General features: G+C 41.4%; 1 protein-coding gene across 1 annotated transcript in view; it reads right to left on the bottom strand.

Moving 5' to 3' along the window:
- The window catches only part of Exoc4 (exocyst complex component 4), a 714,919-nt gene that overhangs the window by 63,111 nt on the left and 630,231 nt on the right, over positions 1-21,577 (bottom strand). Inside the window, exon 15 of the mRNA XM_041675392.1 lies at positions 1,507-1,648. Within this exon, the coding sequence (XP_041531326.1) occupies positions 1,507-1,648 (142 nt within the window). The remainder of the gene's footprint in view (positions 1-1,506; positions 1,649-21,577) is intronic.

Genomic DNA, 21,577 nt, shown 5'->3' with positions numbered 1-21,577 from the left:
CTGGGTGGGGGTGGTGTACACCTTTAATCCCAGCACTCGGAAGACAGAGGCAGAAGGATCTCTGTGAGTTTGAGGCCAGCCTGGTCTACAAGAGCTAGTTCCAGGACAGGCTCCAAAGCTGCAGAGAAACCCTGTCTCGAAAAACCAAAAAAAGAGAGAGAGAGAGAGAGATAAGCTCCTCCCATTCCCTACTCTTCTTCTGAAGACTCAAGCAGGTCTCTGCCTCTCTCTCTCTCCCTCTCCCTTTAATATATATATATATATATATATATATATATATATATATATATATGTATGTATATATATATATATAATTCATTTTATCTGCTTCTCTCTATATTTTCAAATGCAACTACTGTTTGAGTATCTCTTATCCAAAATATTTGGGATCAAAAGTTTTTAAATTTCAGAACACGTGCTTACACTTATTTGGCCGAGCCTCTGAAATGCTCTTAAATCTGAAGAACAGTTCCAGATTTGAATTTCTGGATTAAGGACATTCAATCTCTAGAAAAACTTTATATGACCTACATGGCTTGCGTTTGCAGTTATGTTATCTAAATAATAATGTCAGGATATTATTAGTTAAAATATTTATTTATTAATTTGTTTGTGTGAGCACACCCATGAGCTAATGAGTGTGGAGCTCAGAGGATAGCTTTTCAGAGTCAGGTCTCTCACTATGCGAACTGAGGACAGCGCTCAGGTCTTCAGTGGCAGGTGGCTTACCCTCTGAACCACCTTGCTGGCCTCGCATCATATTATTTTATCATTTCAGCTATGATTGTCTGAAAGTATCGTTTTTGTCTTATCTGTGACTGGAAGGTATGGGGACCCAGGATATTTTGCTTGTTGCTATATCGCAATGTTTAGAGACCCGTTCAGCTGCTTCACAACGACAGGACAGCCGAAGATGCTCTGCCTCTTCCTCTCGTCTCTCACTTTATTACACACATCTACATGGCCAGTGTCTTCCTGCTGCAGGCGAAGGAACACGGCATCCCTGAAACCCTTCTCTTGGACCATTCTTTTCCTCATTCTCCTCAGCTGGGTTTTAAGTTTGTTGACGGGAGGCTTCCTTTCTGATGTGCAAAAATAGCAACAATAAAGTCCACACATTTTGACTTTAGTATGTGACAGATACGGCACAAATGACTCAAGATTTCTCCATAACATCTATGGTAGAAACTGCTATTTTCACTATAAGAGGAAACTGAAGCTTTGCAAAAATAGCCAGCTAGCTGACCTTCAGATCACCTACATGGTTGGTGTGCACATGCAAATCCACATAGGCCACACCACCCTTGAGTCTCCACACTCACGGTCCAGCTTATGCTCACATCCTGCAAGGACACTGGATACTGCTAAACATCATGCTCACCATAGGACACAGAATCAACAGCAAAAACTGAAGACTGTGGTGGTCCGCCATGCATCCAGAGACAGCACCTGACATGTCACGGGGGGCTCTGACACCACAATGTCCTGTGCTTATTTGGGTCATACCTCACTTCCAGATGTAAGACAAGCAGGCAGCGGTCAGCCATATCCTGGAAGGACTTGGCAAGTTCACTCAGTGTCTGCATGATCTGCTCAGATACTGGTGGAAGGTCCATGTTCACATGGCTCTCTTGAGCAGGAGACAGCACTAGAAGAGGACAGGAAAAAGGGATCATTTTATTAAACACCAGAATGTATATTATTTATTCATCTTGCTGTTTTTATTACTTTGGCAGCATTACAAGTCTAAGATACATTAGACTCTGGTTTTACTTTAAAATTTATTTTACTTATTATTCCTGCTGTGTGTGAGTATGGATGCATGGGTCTGTGTTGTCACAGTGTGTGTCGTGGTCAGAGGCAAACTCCGGAGAGTGCATTCTCTTCTTTCATCATGGGTTTTAGGGATCAAACTGAGGTTGTCAGGTCTGCACAGCAAGCACCTCTATCTACTGCGGCAGCACGTCTGTCCTGCTGTGTTCTTCCTTAAACAGTCGCCTGCCTCCGTCAGTTTACTGACAGAGAAGCAGCTCTAGAGCTGTGTGGCCTGTGGCTGCGTCTCCTGTACATTGTTCAAGTTGCTGTTCAGCTTCTAGCTGCACACTCATGGCAGTGCCTGTGAAGAGAGTATCGGTACCTCTGAGCCAGCTGATTCTGCATCAAAATCCTGGGCCTGTCTTCATTAACTTCCAAGAATTTCTGCTTAGCTCTGTAGTCATTCGCAAACATGACAGAACTAAGTATGGAAGACACTTCTTTCGGCTTCTATGAAATCTTTCCTTTTCCAGGCTAAATTTCCCCTATTCTAAAGAATGAATTACTCTTCAAATGAATGGACTAACTTGCTTCATAATTCTCAAAGTCTACTGACCAAGTATTCTCTCTGTGGTAGATCACTCCTGAAATGAAGGTTGCAGAATCAACATTACAGACTAATATGTCTACAAGGAGTGGAGGCTGAGACACTTGTGCCATCTGGGTGATGAGATAGAGGGAGGTGGTGATGGGCTGTATGTCTCTTTAATTCACATGTAACTTATGAGCAATGACAGGCCCTAGAAGGGCTTTTTAGGATACTGGTATAGCTAATTTTGCTAACTTTCCAAAGGACGCCATTTCTTAACTACAGAGATACTTGGGCATCCATATTCATTGCTGCTATATTTGCAAAATCCAGGGAATAGAATCAAACAGATGTCTATCGTATTGATAATGATAATGTGCTTAATTACACAATGGGACATTCAGCCATAAAGAAAAATTAAATTTTGAAATTCCCAGGTAAATGAATGGAGTTGGAAATAATCCCTCTGAGTGAGGAAACCTAGATCAAGAAAGACAACTGCCACGTTTCCACTCAGATGCAGGTGTTAGCTTTGAATCTTAGGTATGCATATTTAACCTGGAGAACCCATAGAAGCTGGGGAACTAACAAAAAGTCAAGGGGATTTCAAGGAGAGGGGGATAGAATGTGAGTGATATGAAGGTGGGAGGAGGAATAACAGCAGGAGGACTAAGGTAGGAGATGAGGGTGGAAAAGGGAGTAAGGGGAAGAATAACACTGAAGTCCGTTGAAAACACCATATAGAAATCTACTAATATAGAAACGTACACACACACACACACACACACACACACACACACCACATGAAGTTTAAATGAAAAAGCCAGTGCCAGGTATTGGTTGCCTCTTTTTTGATTTGTTAGTCAATAACATCTCATACATGTTCCCAAACATTACAGGCTACTGTTATTGCTATTGGTTACTTGATAAGACCGTACTGCTGAACACACTGTATACCTGAGTTATAGGACATGGAAAAATCAAGCTGATAATGACCTGGTAGTTTCATCCCTACTGGCTAGAGTTCATAGTGCTGGAAGGTTCTATGCATGCTATGAAATGAGAAAAGTCATCAATGGTCTCACCTACTGAACCTTATAGCTGGGCTGGCAAGATATATGGAACAATGCAATAGTGGCAGGATTATCATGGGCATAACCAACTACTTTCTGCTTGGACTTAGCTCATCCCACAAGATGGACCTCATTCCTAGTACCATCAACTGGACCAAAAATCTTTGACTGATTAAGTCAAAGGTATAAGAAGATAACCTACTACTATTATTGTGCTAAATCAACATAGTACTATGCATCCCTAAGTTTTTATCTTTATATCCATAGGCCGATTTCCTGCTTAACTTTTATTACACAAGCTTCCTTTTGCAGTAGTGGCAATTAATACAAAGACCCACAACTGGCCAACATGCAGAGTCTACGGAGTGCTCAGGTCTAAATCTCAGCATTGCTTCTCTGTCTGAAAATCCTTCTCTCTGCCAGAGAACTTGGGTCTTCTGGAAAAAGGATCCCTGGACTTGAGGCCTGCCTCAGTGCTGAGACACCACTAACTCCAGAAACAGGGAACCAATGATTGCCCAAGCAGTGTCTAAATGGGATATCTAAATCATATCCTTTTCTATAAAGGTTTGAGGCTCACTGAGGAAGAAGGCACGGAAGGACTGTAGGACTCTGAGAGAGTAGACGTCTGCAGAGAAACAGTGTTTGCTGGACATGTAGCACAGCTGCACACATAAACTCACAGTGGCTAGAACTGTGTATTCACAAGGCTCGTACACGCTCAAGTCAGACAATTCTAGAATGGATGGGGCAGGTGCTCATGAAATTCCACCTCTCTCTGAAGAGCTATTGGCATCTGATGGGTGTTGGGGAGGGAAAGCCAGCTTTCTGTGGGTAGTATGAGGGTTTTGAGTAGCTACTCATCCTCCTGTACATGGTCCTACACCGAGCATGTCAGGTAGTACTAAGTGGACGAAGGGTATTAAAAAACTTAAAAAGAAAGGAGAGTGTACATGAAGTTGGGAGGGAAAAGTTGAGGACAAGGGAAAAGTTGGACAGTAGATTTGATCCAAAGTTACATGTATATATTAATACTAAATAAAATATTAAAACACTTAAATAGATTCCTTAAGAAAATACTGAGCTGCGGTAGCGGGAGTGTTGTTTACTTGAGCTTCTCCAGTTTCTTGGAGATCATCAACAGAATTTGGGCCACATTAGCCAAGACTTTTTAGCTCTCTGGATTCTCAACTGCTGTACATTGTCTTCTCGCTACCGTATAGCAAGAGCCAATCTCTTTAAACATTTCTGCCTTAGTCTTTTGTGTAAAATAGGGACAACTTGGTCACATACTGATAAATGGATTGACATAGGAAAAATACAATATTAGCACATGAAGTTTTCTCAGTATTCATTTAAGTCAGAAACATAAACAGTTGTTACTCTTCCTTAATCTTTTATTTGTTCAAGTGAAATCTTAATAATTACATCCAGAAACAATCCCATCCATGTCAAAGTTCAGTTTCTAGTCGTCTGTACAGTTTTGCTTCTTTGGCAGAGAAGCCTTTTCCCTGTTGGAGGATGTGGATCTTTGCAGAAGAGATCTGTGGGCTTAGAGCACACCATAGGACCCAGAGACATCAATAACTCATTTTATAGGATAGTGGTCACCACCTGCCCAAGTCAAGTCTATTATGATTATGTCTTTTCCTGTACTATCAAGCCCAGGTGAGGGCCAGACATGTGATCCAGGCATGTAACTTTTAAGGCTAAAGTTTCCTTTGGATCCGCACCCTAAGAAATTAAAACAGCATCACATGAGCATAAACAAGTGAATGTCATTCACAGGAACTGGCCTGTCAGGAGGAGAATATAGTCACGGAGATTTAAAATTCCAATAATCCCTGAACTGTCCTAGCTGTTCACAAACTCCATCTGCCAGAGAGTGGCTGTAAAATACTGCATGTCCCCTCAAATGTTACTGCTATTCATGGTGCTTTGTGGCAATGCAGCATCACTGCCATCACAACGTTTCATGTGGCAGGCCAGATGAAAGCAACTTCAAGTGACATTATTAGAATATTTCAAATCACTTTAGGGCTTTTAAGGCTCTGAATTCATTTTGTATGTGATACAAACTCTGGTCTACAGAGTTATCTATACACATCAATGAGAAGAGGCAGAGATCACTCTGACATTGTACTCATGATCTCAAGCTCCCAAACACTATAACTGACCAAATACTATCAAAAATATTTTGGGTAAAATCCATTAAAAAGCTAGAAATTTCCCCCTTTTTTTTTTATCATACAAACAACTAACTTCACCATGTGAAAACTGACCACTCCCCAAAGTATCAGAAACAAAAATACATACAACAAAACTAAAACCCAAAATAAAATGCACAAACGGCAGGTTCAGCTGCCAAGTAAAGCTTGCAATGGGCATGGCAGGAGCAGTGTGGAATAACGGAAACTGCGTTGTGTCTGACTGTATGGTACAGCAAAGCTGTGGCGTGATATTAAAGTAACATAGTAACTTATGTCTACAGCTTCCCTGAAATGCTGGCTTGTCAATTCCTGAGAGCTCCCTCAAGTTTACGAAGCTTTCTAAAATAAGAAATATACCGAGCAAAGAAATGCTGAGCATGGCAAAGGCAGCAGAGAACAATTAACTGGCTCTTAAATGTCAAGTGACAGTGTTGATAGATTTTGTTTATAGTAAAGAAATGAGATTACTGGACAACACCCCCCACATACCACAAAACACTACACCACACCCCCACATCTACACGCATCATCCTTAGCCACTCACTCACCACACCACACCGCACACACCTCTGCACACACCCTTCTAGAGACTAAGTGATTATCTATCTGTCTTGGAGGCTTCTCTTCATTCTGCCACAGCCCCATGGGTACTGAACTTTTAAAATGTTAGCAGTTGATCACCTCTTTAAGACATGCACCCTGAGCAGCTGTTTCTAGCCTGGGGGAAGGTTGATATCTGATCATCCATAATGTGACCACTATATACAAGCATGTCTCTTTTAAGATTTCTAGTTCACCCTCATGCTGACGTTACTGGGGCTTCCTCTATTAAGTCCACTGGTCTAATGGGAGGAAGATGAACCTTGTGCTTTTTGCTGAGACACTGGACAGGGCAATTTCATGTCCCACCTTCACTCTAGCATATGAAATGTACACTATTTGAAGCCCTGGAATTACAGAAAGAAGTGGCCCTGTGTCACAGTCTGGGAAGCCCTCCAGCAGAATTCTGTGCCGCCCCTCAGAGACTCCTGCTTTTCTGATAAAAAGAAAGGGCTATGCTGGTGCCACTCCTTTCTCTCCTGCTCTGCCTCTTCCTGATTTGGGAACTATGGCCAGCAGTGGCACTGACTCTAAACTTCTTGCCCTATCAGGAAAATACACACCCTCTCAAAGCCCTGGAATGAAAGAATAGCAGCTGGCTGGTGAGTCTGCTCTGTGTCCAGCTTCTGAAATGGTAGGTCCTAACACCACAACCAGTTCAAGAGCGTTCCTCTTTCATTCTCTCCTCTGCTTGCTTGTTTGCAATACACCAGCCACGCAGCTACAACTCAGAAATCCCTCCACTTTCTCCTTTGAAGGCCCTCAGCATGGATGGCAGAGCTGAGGCCTCAAGACACCCTTCCACCAGAAAGCACGATTCCCTCTGTCTTCTTTTGTTCTATTGCCTTAAGGCTCCCTTTGGCCCTGGGCCAGTCTTACACCCACTGTCATGAAAACAAAAGAAAAATCAAAGAGCAGAACATTGCCAATAGGAAGTTCTTGATTCTAATCTCAAAAAAGCTTTCCAAAGTTGATGGTAAGGCTCTGTTGAGAATGGTGCACAGTTAGAGGCTTCACGCCCGCAGCCCAGTGTTTATGGTGTTACTGGAGGAGGAAGGTAGTCAGTATTACAATCCAGCAACTACAACAGTCAGCCAGCTGCAAGATACACTGGTACAACCGCAATACAAACATCATAGTAGTAATCAACCACTATGTGACTGGATCTAAGGTTCACTTCATGAGATGGAATTCATATCAGGATATCCAACAGTGCTAAAGTGCCTAAGAACCCGAGACTAGTTAGGTCATGGGTGTAGAAGAAAACCTAATGCTATTATTCTGCAAAATAAAACAAAAATAACATCACTTCTAATGACATATTACTACACTCACAGACCAGTGCCTCACTCAGCCCTCAATAGCAAAGCTTCTCCTTGCTGTAGATGGGCACCAACACGGACACCACCACTGGTCAATGTTCAGAAGAGTGAGTGACTCTGGAGCACTCAGAGAGAGAACAGAAAGTTGTGTGGTAGGGAGGTGGGGACAATCTGGGAGGAGTTGGAGAAGGAGGAAAACATGATCAAAATGTATTGTCTAATATTTTTTAAATTAAAAAGTGCCGCCCATTACTTCTCAGCCATTGTATCAGCCAGCTAGCTACCCCTTCTCAGTGACTTCCCCACTCACGGCCCTTCCAGTCCTTCCCACTTCTCTCAGGAGATCTCAGATTCTTGCGGGCTGGCTGAGAGAACTTCCACCAGCTACTTGATCTACAGGCCTGCCTAGTATTAACTCCTCAGTGGGCCACAATTTGATTTCTCCTTTCACTACTTTAGTAAAAGTTATTCTGATATCACTCTATGAAATTCAAATTTCCAAATTCGTGGGATGCTTTTCGATGCTAATGCCACCTGAGCTTTCTGCTACATAGAGCACCACCGGCCATTTACTTCTTGAAATTACATCTGCTCCGGCTGATGTCACACCATGTTCTCGTGAATACTCTTCGGTCTCTCTGGCATTCCCGAGGCTGCGTCCTTTTCGTTTAGCCTACTATAACTGCCAGGCTTTCCTGGACCTGAGAGTGGAGCTCATCCATTTTCGACACTCCTATTATTTATGAATTCATAAATTCAGGGCTCTAAAAACTTCATTTAATCCTTTATAAAAACCTCTCTACTTGTGCACATTACATAGGCATCTCAAAACTAAACACGTTATGGTTCCTTGGAAAATTTATTTAAATTGCCTTCCTACCAGTGAAATATAAACTGTTTTATCTTTGACTTTTTTTTCCACTAAAGGCCAGTTTTTACTTATTCTAATTAGCAAATATTTTCCCAATATTTGTTTTCTCTTTTCTACATCAACTGCCTCTTCCTTGGTTCAGACTTCTCTTTTTCATGGATCTTCTGAGGTCTGTTTCATGTTTGACCTTTTAAATGCAACAAAACATGAAGCAGGTAGGAGCTAATTACCCAAAATGTAAGTATAGTGATGCTAATTTCACTGCATTTTCTAGTGCTTGTGTGATCAAGCCCTGGCTCCTTAGACAGCTTTTAATGGCTGCTGTCTTTTCAGTGCTGGGGATCAAGCCTAGAGCTTTTCACACCAGGCACAAGTTGCAGCACTATGCTGTACCCCAGCTCTCTATAATTTATCTGGCAAAATACTCCAGTTTTTCTTTCTTTCTTTCTTTCTTTTTTTTTTTTTTAATTTTCGAGACAGGGTTTCTCCGTAGCTTTTGGTTCCTGTCCTGGAACTAGCTCTTGTAGACCAGGCTGGTCTCGAACTCACAGAGATCCGCCTGCCTCTGCCTCCCGAGTACTGACTCCAGTTTTTCTTAAATGCGCACAATTTTCTTTTCTTCAACTCATCCCTTCCCCCAAACCTTACCTTTTGCCTGCCATACTTTAAAGCAAATCTCTTAATTCTATCATGAGGTTCTATTAATCAATAGCTGTGATTTTGTTTTGTTTTGTTTTGTTTTTCGAGACAGGGTTTCTCTGTAGCTTTGGTGCCTGTCCCCGAAATAGCTCTTGTAGACCAGGCTGGCCTCGAACTCACAGAGATCCACCTGCCTCTGCCTCCCGAGTACTGGGATTAAAGGCGTGCGCCACCACCACCCAGCTGCTGTGATGGTTTTTATATCTTTTCAAAATTTCTCATTCATCCGAGGGTGGGGCCAGTGACTCGTCTGCATTTTCTCCATCTAACTCTAGTCGAGCAATGATCATGTCCCATTCACCGATCATTTATTTATGCTTGTCTCTTAACCACACCACTAATTACTCATGCATTTTCCATAATCAAAGTAAGAAGAATAACTGAAGGCATTATATAATTTAACATTATGCTTTTAGTTAAACTGATGGAGTGACTTTAATTGACCAGCATAAAACAATAAAGAATGCACACAGTAACTGGCTGTAAAGACCAGAAAAAGAAAGAACAACTGACCATTTACTACTCTGTCTTTCTCTTTAGTTTTCTGGGTACACTATAGGTAAAGAGTGGGGATGAGGAAGTCACTTGTTATAGATGTTTTTATGGGGGGACTGTTTAGGAATCTTACAGAAATAAAGTTTTATTCAATTCTAGCTAATTCCTACAGCTCATGAGCTTTCCCTATAGGCAGCACTGCCTCTTGAAGCCTCCTTATTTTTAGAATTAGTTAGTCCACCTTGCTACAACAGAGATTTGGGCCCCTCTTTTTCTGTCGACATAAAATCCTTGGCTTGTCAAATACCCAGTTTCTCTCAAGGAAAGCCAACCCAGTAACTGTCATGGAGAAGCAATCAGTCGAGGGCATTAGGATGTCTCAAGTGGCTCCGCAGCCCAATATTAACCAGACTGAAATCTGTTTAGGTCTTAAAATTAGTCAAAATTGGACTCATTCACACCCGGAGGAGCATCTGCTTTCCAGGATGCAGCTGCCACACTTTCAGTGGTGACTTACTGTGGCTTCTTTAATTGATTCGTGGGAGGACATCCTCATACATCTGTAATATCTAAAATTGTTACAATATTAGCTTAGGCTGCTATCAGCTGTCAGGAAAGGGATAAACTGAAAAAAGAGAGATAGTTATCATGGCAGAAAAAGAAAGGTTAACCCTGTAAACGCAAATCTTTTAGAGGATAGAAAAAGACACGGGAGAATGATCTCAGGAGACTTCTCATTGGGAACAGCTTAGGAAATCAAATTTTGGTAGAGTAATTATTTCTGAATCCTGTTCTTATGTGTACAGAGATGACAGCCACCACGTAATGATGTCTGCTCTCACCTGAGATCAAATTACTTAATTTCCAGTCTTCAGTTTTCCTATTTAGAAAATTGTGGCAATTACATCTTCCTTGCTCTGAAAGTAATACGTTATTAGGTCTTGTAAATAACTTTGAGATCCTTTGATGGTGTTATCAGGCTGAACACTTTGGAATGATGACAGGGTGTGAAACTCAGTCAGTGGGGACAGTGAGAGCAGCCCCTCCATCCTGCTTCTTCCCAGTCCTCAGATGCCTATGTAACCTGCCGCTAGTGAGCCTACCACTGCTGGTGGACTTCCAAATGTCAGCTACTTCCAGTTCCAGGCTACACTTCAATGCAGCTAGCGTTATTTGTTGTCTTTATAAACTTTGCACCACTACCCACAGTTTTTATCCATGCCCTTGGAATACTTGCAAACACATTCAAGCTTAACTTCCTCCACTCCAATGCTCTGGGCTCTGTAGACATTTTTATAACTGTTAAGTGATTTAGTTATTTACAAAGCTTCTTGGCATCTGAAAAATGCAAGTGATCTTCACTGGATCAAGTATCTCTTATCCAATTAACTTCACCTTAGGTACCTTTTACTCTATTCTAAATGGAAATTTCTTGGCAACATTTTTCATGAACGTGTGTACATGTATGTGCATGTGTGGAGATCAGAGGACAACCCTGGGTGTCATCTTCAGGAATGCTGTCTACTTATGGGGATCTCTCTTTGGCTTGGAACTCACTCATTAGGATAGACTGTTTGGCCAGTGGGCCCTAGGGCTCCTCCTGGCCCCTCCCCTGCAGAACTATATAGGTTCTGGGAAATTAATTCTGTCTTTCATGCTTCTGAGATAAGCACTTTACTGACTGAGCCCTCTTAGTAACTTCAGGATTACTCTTTTATGATAAACATTTATTTCCACAACTAGGTTATTCATTTATCTTTAATTAACTAATGGTTTACTCTGTCTGTCTGTCTGTCTTTAAGATAAGGTCTTGGTCAGCGGCCCTAGGTGGCCGGAGTTCACATGTAGACCAAGCTGAATTTTGCTATAATCTTCCTGGTTTAACGAGTGCTTGGATTACAGGTATGTTCTTGGCTCATTTAGTTCATTTATTGCTCTTTCCTCCCCTTCCAAATTATGTATTTTCTAGATTTTTGGTTTTTTTTTGGGGGGGGGACAGGACCTTAAGTAGTCTTAACTTTGAATTTGGTAGAGCTGAAGACGGCCTTGAACTGATCTTCCTGCTGTTGTCTTCTGAGAACAAGGATAACAGATGTGTACCACCACACTAAGCTCAGGCAATCTAGTGATTACAAATAAAGACAAAGCTAAGGTATATGCATGGGAAGTTCTCTCATCTTACTTCCTATTTCAAAGGCTCATTTCTTGCAAATATAAGTAGCAATTCAGTTTAAACTAGCAAAGTCAATTGACTCTGAAACCAAAGTGTGGACTGGCATGTTCTTTAACCAATATCATTCTGACTTCAAAGAATGGCAACATATCCCCATTGTTCAGATTAGCCCCCACACACGGAAAAGCTTGTAACCAGTTCTAGAAATACAGCTTTCCTATGAGACTGCCAGTCAATATGCAGGCCAACTCCTAGCAGTTCATTACATTCCAGACTGGGTTTGGAATGCTTGTTTCCCAGCAGGTGGTGCTATATGGGGGAGAGGGGAGAGTGTGGAACCTTCAGCCATAGGACCTAGCTGGTAGAAGCTGGTCACGAGAGGTGGGTGGGCCTTTAAATTCACAGCCTTGGCCCCTGGTTCCAGTTCTGATTTTTCTTCTTGGTCTGCTGTAATGTAAGGCATCTCTGTCAAACACTTCTCACCTGAGCTCCATGTTTACCCTGTCCTGATGGACTGAGAACCCTCTGAAGTTGTGAGTCAAAACAGACCTTTTCCCCACAGCTGTTTCTCTCAGGTGTTTGGTCATAGCAACACAATGATCACTGTACATGGGGGCTCTCTTTGGTCCATTCTCATGGAAGAACTGGGAAAACTGAAGGGATTCTCAAAAATAAAGATTGTTGTGGATATTCCTTTACATTATGTGAAGATGTATCATTGTGGGTGTTTAATAAAAAGCTAAATGGCCAATAGTTAGGCAGGAAATAAAGGTGAGACTTCTGGACAGAGAGAGCGCTGGGAAGAGGAAAGGCAGGGTCTCCAGCTAGACAGGGAGAAAGCAAGACATACAGGAACAGAGGTAAAAGCCATGAGCCATGTGGCAGGGCATAGATGAATAGAAATGGGTTAATTTAAGTTATAAGAGCTAGTGGGACAAGCCTAAGCTATAGGCCAAGCTTTCATAATTAATAATAAGTCTCTGTGTCATGATTTGGAGGCTGGTGGTACAAAAAAGCCTGATATAAAAATTACAGTGGAGAAAAGTAGAAGTTCATTACCAGGAAAGAAAAAAGTAGTAAGGATGTGGGAGCCTGGGGGAAGGTACAACATTCTTCTCTGCTTTCCTTTAATGCAGTCACTTAGTTGATGACGTATTTATGCTACAGACAGGTACTCCCTGACTCTGAAGGGAACACTTTATGTGGGTATACGAGGCAGAGTTTTTCCTTTCCTACAGTACTATTTGCTGTTTAAATGACTGAACTTTACATCTCTTACTACTATTGATCATAGACCAGGGATATGGTAACTTCTAAGTGTTTCATGGAATGTTTTTTTTTTGAGAAGCCATATATTATTTTATATATAAAGTCTGGTGACGAACATATGTCTGTTCTACTCACTGTAGAAGCTTAATATTTCAGATGTCTGTAACATTTATTTGAGATATTATTGTAGCATGAGTTTTAATGGGTCTTAATAATAAAAGCCCAGAGTCAGATATTGGGGAAAATGCTGAGAGATCAGAGAGATGAAAGTAGAAAACCAAAGCCACCTTACCTCTCTGTTTGTACAGGCCTCTAGACCTCTATGTTTAGCTAGTGGCTAGCTCTGTTCTCTGATTTTTAGGCAAGTTTTATTTGTACAAACAAGATATTACCACATTAAGGTCTGTCAGATACGATAGTCCTGTAAGCCGAAGATGGATGCCCCAACGTTGCAGAGGAACCTTGGGAGACTGTCTATGCAGTCAGCTATTTCTGTCATTTCTCACAGTTTTTGGAAGTTGCTTGCTTGCATTTCCTGCTTACTCAGGTAATATTATTTCCTTCTTGGGTCAGATGGAGTTGAAGACTTTATAGTTATTGTTTTCCTTGTTATGAGATTCAGAAAAGAAATTCACTAAAGCAATATAAAGTGTATAAGGTTGAGAGACATAGCTAGACATTGTTGAAGTATTCATCATCATATATAATTATTGTACTTGTTGTATGTAGTTTTTCTTATGCTAGTTACAACCTTTTCAAGTTTTTAGACAAAAAAGGGGAAATGTGGTGAAATCTTGTTTGTACAACTAAAGCTTGCCTAAAAGTCAGAGGGCAGAGCTAGCCACTAGCTAACCATAGAGGTCTGGAGGCCTGTACAGACAGACAGGAAGTGATATGTCTAGGCAGAGAAGGGAAGTGATAAGGTGCGAGGAAAATGAAGCTCACTCTTTTTTTGGCTGGGAAGTTGAGAGGTAAGGTGGCTGTGGTTTTGATCCTTCGCCTTTCTGAGTATATTCCTCTGTCTCTCTATTGTATACTTGGCCTATTTCATTTTTTACTTTATCCACCTGTAAAATCCCTAGGAAATGCTTAGATATGTGTCAATAAAATATTAGCCCTTTCTTCTCAGCATGATTCACAATATACAGCTCTTGTTTACAACCAGCAGATTCCCAATAATACTTGCTGAATTTAACCTTCAAGTTAAGGACAAACCAAAGAATTTTACATCCATTACAAAAAAAAAAAAAACAAACCAAAACTGTATCTTTACAATTGTTTCAATCTCATGTCTCCCTAACAGTCATTAGTCAAGCTTATAATTCTGTTTCAGGGAAGAAACCTGAAGTTCCGGGAGTGTGAGCATCTGAGTGAAAAATTACAAAGGGGACTCATGTGAGGCCTTCTGAAGAGTGAAACAAAAATAAGAGCCAACTTAAAAATGGATTGTAGTTCCCCTAGGCGACCATGGGATAAGGGGCCAACTCTGAGTCTGAAATGCACAATGCGCACAGCAGGGTTCTGTAGAGAGGCTGCTGTATTCAGTACTCATAAAACACTGCTTGATGGTTACAAGTCTGAGCAAGTTCTAGGTCCTCGGAGCAGTTAGCTGCAGGGTCCTATCTACATACAGTGCAGACCAGTGTGGACACATGATGTTTATAGCATGTGATTGACAGTACAGACCTCACCTATTTCAGCCCTGGGCAGAACATTGAGATTGATTTTTCCCCCCCTTTTAATTCTAAATAATCTTCCTGGAGGCTTGGCTGAAAAAAAAAAAAAAGAAAAGAAAAAAGAAACCAAGAAAACCTCATTATCTACTAAAAAGGCTTGTGGTGTGGCCAATTTAGCTTCTGCAGATATTAAAGAGCAACCAGGGAGGGGCAGCTACGGAACAGCTCTGGTCCTGTGGATTGCACAATTATGGAGCTATGTTAAGTCCATGACTGCATAAAACCCCAAATCACAGAGCATCCCCAGTGTTAGGTGAAAAAGGGACAGGTTTCCATTTTAAGGTAATTTTTGAGGCAAAAAACATTGATTGGCAGAGAGAAAACATTTGTCTTTGTTCAAACAGGATTCCTGGTGGTCTCAGCCTACACTCTCGGGTCACATCCATCACTGAGGGAGTCAGGGCAGGAACCTGGAGCAGGAACTGAAGCAGACAGTCATAGAGAAGTGCTGCTTATTGGCTAACTCCTCCTGGCTTGCTCAGGCTGCTTTCTTATATATCACACTGATGGAGGAAGGTCATTGGCTAATAAAGAAACTGCCTTGGCCCATTTTATTGGTTAGAACATAGGTGGGTGGAGTAAACAGAACAGAATGCTGGGAGGAAGAGGAAGTGAACTCAGACTCTCTGGACTAGAGGTCATGCTCCCCTCTCCCGGGCAGATGCCATGAAGCAAGCTGCCAGGTCAGATATGCTGAATCTTTCCCGGTAAGACTGATGCTACACAGATTATTAGAGATGGGTTGATCGGGATATGAGAATTAGCCTGTAAGGGCTAGAGTTAATGGGCCAAGCAGTGTTTAAAAGAATACAGTTTGTGTGTTGTTATTTCGGGGCATAAGCTTGCCAGGCAACCAAGAGCTGGGGCGGCAGGAACGCAACCCGCTGCTCCTATTACAACATCACACAGTCATCTACCAGGGTTGGCACCATCCGTAACAGGTTGGGCCTGCATATACTATTCATTATGTAAGAAAATGCCTCACAACTTGCTCAGAAGGCAAGATGATTGGAGCCATTTTCTCAGTTAACATCCCCTCTTCTCTGATATGTCTAGGCCTGTGTCAACTTGACAAAACTCAACCAGACAAGTGTCCTTCAAACATATGGATAAAGCCTAAGGTTGAAATGAAAGATACTGCTTTTTGCCATTAACAAGAAAGCCATATGTAGGAGGCAGGACTTGGAACATTATTTTATGTGAAACCAGCAACCATATATCAGTCTACTGCTAGGGATATCTGATCAACCAAATCATGGCTGACATACTAGGGGGAGTAACCACCAACTTATTATATTGTAATTTTTCCTATATTATTATTACATGGACTTTCCTCTATATTGGAATTACTCTGCTTTCCCCCTCTTATTGAATATAGTTTCATTCTCACATAATGTATTCTAATTAGGTTTTCCTCTGTTCCTCCCAGTTCCTCTCCACCTCTCCTCCCATCCAGATCTAGCCCCTTTCTTTCTCTCATTAGAAAACAGGCTTCTAGAAATAATAAAATAAAGTATAATAAAATAAAAACTAATACATCAGACTAAGACAAAACAAACAAACAAAAGGAAAAAAGTCTAAGAAAAGGCCCATGAAACAGACAGATTCAGAGAGTTACTTGTTTACACACTCAGGAATCCCATAAAAACACTGAACTGAAAGCATAATATATATGCAAAGAACCTATGAGCGGGAGAAAATATATAAATAGAATAAAATAAAAATGAAAAAGAAAACAAAACCAAAAGCTCTGACACAATGTTATGAGACAAGGAACCTCCAATGGTGCTGTTGCATTTTCTTTGCTGGCCACCTCCTGCTGGGCAAGTAGCCTTGAAAGTGCTTGTTTCCCCAGTGAGACTTCCTTGGAGAAAACTGAATTTTCATTTGCAAGTGGTTACTAATTGGAGAAAACTTCTGGGTTACAGTTGTGGGCATGTGTCTGCTTCTTTAGGCTCTAGGACCCTATGACGCTATGTGGTACAGACCCCTGCAGGCCCTGTGCATGCCCAGTCTCTGTGAGTTCATATGTATGTCAGGTCTACTGTGTTTAGGAGGCCTTGTTTTCTTAGTGTCTTCTATTCCTCTGGCTCTTACATTCTTTCTGCCTCTTCCTCCACAGAGTTAACTGAGCCCTGAGGAGAGGAATTTGATTGAGACATTCTTCCATTTAGAGTGGTGTTCCATGGTCTCTCATTCCCTGAATAATATCTGGCTTGGATCTTTGTATTGTTCTCCTCTATTGTAGGAGGATTTATGATTTATGAGTATTTCAGAATGTCATGAGAAGTCATTTTAATGCTTCTTAAAAATGTATTTATTTATTTTTAAGGACGGTGGTACTTGGTTTTACACTAGGTCCCTGGGTTAACTAGTCTCAGGGTCTTGGTCACCCAAGCACTGTCAGCTATGGGGTCCATCTGGTGGAGTTGTTTGTTTACTCCTACAAGCTTTGTTCCACCATTGCACTAGAACATGTGCAGACAGGACAGCACTGTACATCAAAGGGTCAGACAGGATTCTTAAAGCTTATTGCCTGCAAATCTTCCAAAGAGCTTTAGAGCATGATTAATTCACTCTGCAAATGAAAACATTAGGCTTATTTGCAAATGGTGAAACAGGAAACAACACTAAGTATGGTTCCCAATACACAGGCCAGATGGCAAGCCCTACAAATGGGGACAAAATGAAGTAAACAGCCTGATAACCCATCCTGGATCCTCTTCTACTGAATGCGTTACAGTTCCCGCTTTCCAGGCAGTCATATCACTCATAAACTGGGACGGAAATAGGAAATAATCATGACTTTCTTGATTGGCAGTAGGAACAATCTCATTTTTATCTTGGTGTCCTCAGCAAATAACATGGTTCCTAGAACAAGAAAGTATCAAACACATTGAATGAGATGCCCTCAGAAAGACCCGGGTTCAAATTCTCACTGTCTCATATATTATTTGGATCACCTTCTCCATAACAGATTACGAGGTAATTTTTTTTTATTCTTGAGAATTTCAGATATATGTATAATGCCAAAACAGGTTCTTAACCAATATGAAAAGGATTATCATCCTCACAAGATTCTGATGATTAAATAAGAAAATTCATAAAAGACTAGAACAGAGTTGGATGCATGACGCTTAGTCATGGTATTCCTGTTACTAATATTATTATTTACCTAACAAAGATACGGTAGATGGAAGATACCCTCCCTCTAGCGTAATGTATACATTGGACCATTTGGTCAGCTTTCCTTTTCATGCTAAAGCCTGAGAATAACTGACTTCAGGGAACAGCCAGCCAGAAGCCTAGAAACTTGGTCCTCAGATCCCTGCCTATCATCAGGACAATATGCAAATAGCTGGTTTATGGAAGATAGAAAGACACGTGACATCACTGTGACTAGCTATGTACTGGCAGCGGCTTCTCTGCTGCATCTTGGCAGTCAGGGATGCAGAGAGAATTGACCTGTATACACAGAGCAGAACCCTCAGGCATTAATCCTGCTACTATTTTTCTTCAGTGACTACCTCTCTAGCATGTAGCAAATATTACAGCTGTATATTTCCCTTCAATCTCTCATGTGTCAAATGTGCTAGCCATACACACATGGACTAGTGCCTTCTGAAAGTTAATAATGTATGACCACATTTCTGTCTTTTTACATTAGTAACACATGAAAATTGTTCATGTATTTATTCCCATGTCATCCATAGAATAATTCACAGTTCATGTATATGTCTCCACAACCAACTTTCTTTTTTTTTTTTTTTTTTTTTTTTCGAGACAGGGTTTCTCTGTGGTTTTGGAGCCTGTCCTGGAACTAGCACAACCAACTTTCTTAAAAACTAAAATATTAGGCGGGTTTTTTGTTTTTCCATATAAAGTTGATTATTGTCTTCTCCAGATCGTGGGAGCCTAGGCAGTTTGAATGCTCACCTTATGAGACCTGGATAGAGGTGGGCAGTCCTTGGGCTTCCCACAGGTCAGGGAACCCTGATTGCTCTTCGAGCAGATGAGGGGGGGGACTTGATCGGGGGGAGGGGGAGGGAAATGGGAAGCGGTTGTGGGGACGAGGCAGAAATCCTTAATAAATAAATAAATTTAAAAAAAAAGAAAAATGTAAATTGAGGTTCAAATGCCTTTGGGCTCTTTAATAAATACAACTTTCAAGTAAAAAAAAAATAAAAAAAATAAAATATTAGGCGGGGCAGTGGTATCACACACCTTTAATGCTAGCACTTGGGAGGCAGAGGCAGGCTGATCTCTGTGAGTTTGAGGCCAGCCTGGTCTACAAGAGCTAGTTCCAGGATAGACTCCAAAGCTACAGAGAAACCCTGTCTTGAAAAAAAAAACAACCCCCCCCCAAAAAAAACCCTAACAAAACAAACAGCTAAAATGTTATCAATCTGAGTTTAAATCCTTTATGAGGATGCAGTTGTTTATCAGCTGGTTTATATAATTAAAAACTATTCTCAAGTGGCTGGAGAGACAGCTCAGTGGCTAACTGATTGCTCTTCACAATTCCCAGCATCCACATGGTGGCTCACAACCATTTTTGATGCCATCCTTTGGCCTCTACAGGAACTAGACATGTAAGTGGTACCGAAACATATGCATAGGTAAAGTACTCATACACATAAAATAAATCCTTTTGCTGTTTTGTTTTGTTTGACACAGGGTTTCTCTCTATATCCCTAGCTATCTTGAAACTCACTGTGTAGACCAGGCTGGCCTCAAACTCAGAGATTTTCTTGCCTTTGCCTCCAAAGTGCTGGGATTAAAGGTGTGCATGTGCCACCACTGCCTGGCAAAAGTAAAGAAATCTTAAAAAAAAAATACTTTCAAAATCTAACTACTTTTCTCAAACAATATATGAGTGGTTTTCCTTTTCCTTTGTTCCTTCCTTTGAGACGGGGTGTCTCTATGTAGCCCTGGCTGGCTGTTCAGTAACTCACTATATAGGCCAGGCTGATCTTGAATTCACAGAGCTCTTCCTGCCTCTGCTTCCTGAGTAGTGGGATTAAAGTCATGCACTACTATGCTCCACATATGTGAATGTTCTTATATTTAGTTATAAACCAAGTCCTTATCTTCTGGAACGTCCTAGAAAACAATGGCTGAACTCTGATTTCAAACACTTACTATAACCTTGGACAAAGCAGTAAAACTTGTGAACAAGAGTGATGATTTCAGTCACTATAAAGATGCAGTGAGATTTAAAAACATAGCAGTACTTGAAACAATGACAGTACATTAGTAAATGCTCAGTAAACCTAAGTTATTGCTGTTAAGCCTCCTGCTAGGCACCCAGGAGACTGAGATTCCTAGATTCCATTAAAAACTCTGGAGGACGGGGAACTTACTGTTCACAGGGGTGGTGGCCAGAAAAAAATGATAGAGAGATAAGACGTTTGTACTGTATAAAATCGTGACCTTTTGGACCGGATCGCAAACCTATGAGAACAGTGATATAGGGAGAAGGGGACTAGCGATGGCAGAGCGGAATCATCTTTCCATCTAATAAGAAGGGAATCTTCAGATCCCATGCTTGTGTGACAGGTACTGTCTGAGTCACCTCCCGGCTCCGAGTCTGGCTATGTCATCTGCTTTGTTGGAAACGGTTTCCCCTCATATCACCTTAGACTGCATATGCCACAGGAGTGGAGTGGGGACACCCGTGTACATTTGTCTGCCGACAACATGGCAACTTTCCCAGCTGCTTTCCCGGAAGCACAGGGAAATTTTCCAACTCTTGCAAGTAGGGTTCGGGATTTGGGTTCTGCCACTAAAACTGCTCCCCAAAGATGTGTAAGAAAAGGAAAACACCATTCTCCTCTTGCAGGGCTAACAACAGACATGTTGGCAGCTGGCAGGGAAGAGGCTGCGGCAGTTCCCACTGCAAACATCTGCTTCCTAGCTCTAGGTAGGCGGAACCCTGGGTTGCATTTCCTGATTTCCTGAAAGATGACATCCACTTTCCTGGCTTCTCGCTTCCTTCCAACTGTTTTCTAAGCTCTCTCAGCAATTTTTAAAACATCTAATTTTTTCTTGCTTGAAATAGCTAAACTGCTTTTCGTATTCTTCACTGTGCCTTGACGAATGAAGATAACCTTCTCCTTGTGAGATATTTGTGAACTATGGAAAATTTGGAACAGGAAAGAGTGGCGTGAAGGGTCACCAAGGACTTCTGGGTTGGGAATGAAAGTAAAGTGCCTGCTAAGCACAAAAAGTCATGGGTTTGACGTGCAGTAGTACTACATAAGGCACGCATGGCGGCACATGCCTGTAATTCCAGCACTTGGAACACTGAGGCAGTAAGAGGAGAAGTTAAAGCTATCTTTGGCTACAAGGTAAGTTTAAGGCCAGCTTGGGATACATGAAATCTTATCTCAAAGGGGAAAAAAGATTCCTCGACTTCCTCTTTTATGGAATGCTGTAAACTCTAGGCTAGACTTCCTGAGAGTGCTCTCTAAGGTTCTCTATCCTGCACCCCATAGCTCCTCACCTTCAGGGAAGATGTGCTAACATTGTCTAACCTGGTAAGATCCGGAAGGAGAATGCTGCTAACCAACAAAAAACCCAAGGATTTCTAAGTCATGGATCTTGAAAAGGAAGACTTTGGGTATAAGTGAACAGGTTTCCGCTGTACTTTCCATGTTGTCAGTCAAAGCGGCGTGCCTGTGTGTGTGCCTGTGTGTGTGTTTGTGTGTGTAAGATTAACATTTAAATTAGGTTCAAGTGTCACAGGCTGAGGAGGAGAGGCAAAACATAAATAATATATATCA

Source organism: Microtus oregoni, unplaced genomic scaffold (genome assembly GCF_018167655.1).
Source record: "Microtus oregoni isolate MIOR12 unplaced genomic scaffold, Mior012 000026F_ref0000081, whole genome shotgun sequence".
NCBI lineage: Eukaryota > Metazoa > Chordata > Mammalia > Rodentia > Cricetidae > Microtus > Microtus oregoni.
The sequence above is the reverse complement of the archived record's forward strand: the minus strand, read 5'-3'. Positions and strand labels throughout refer to the sequence as shown.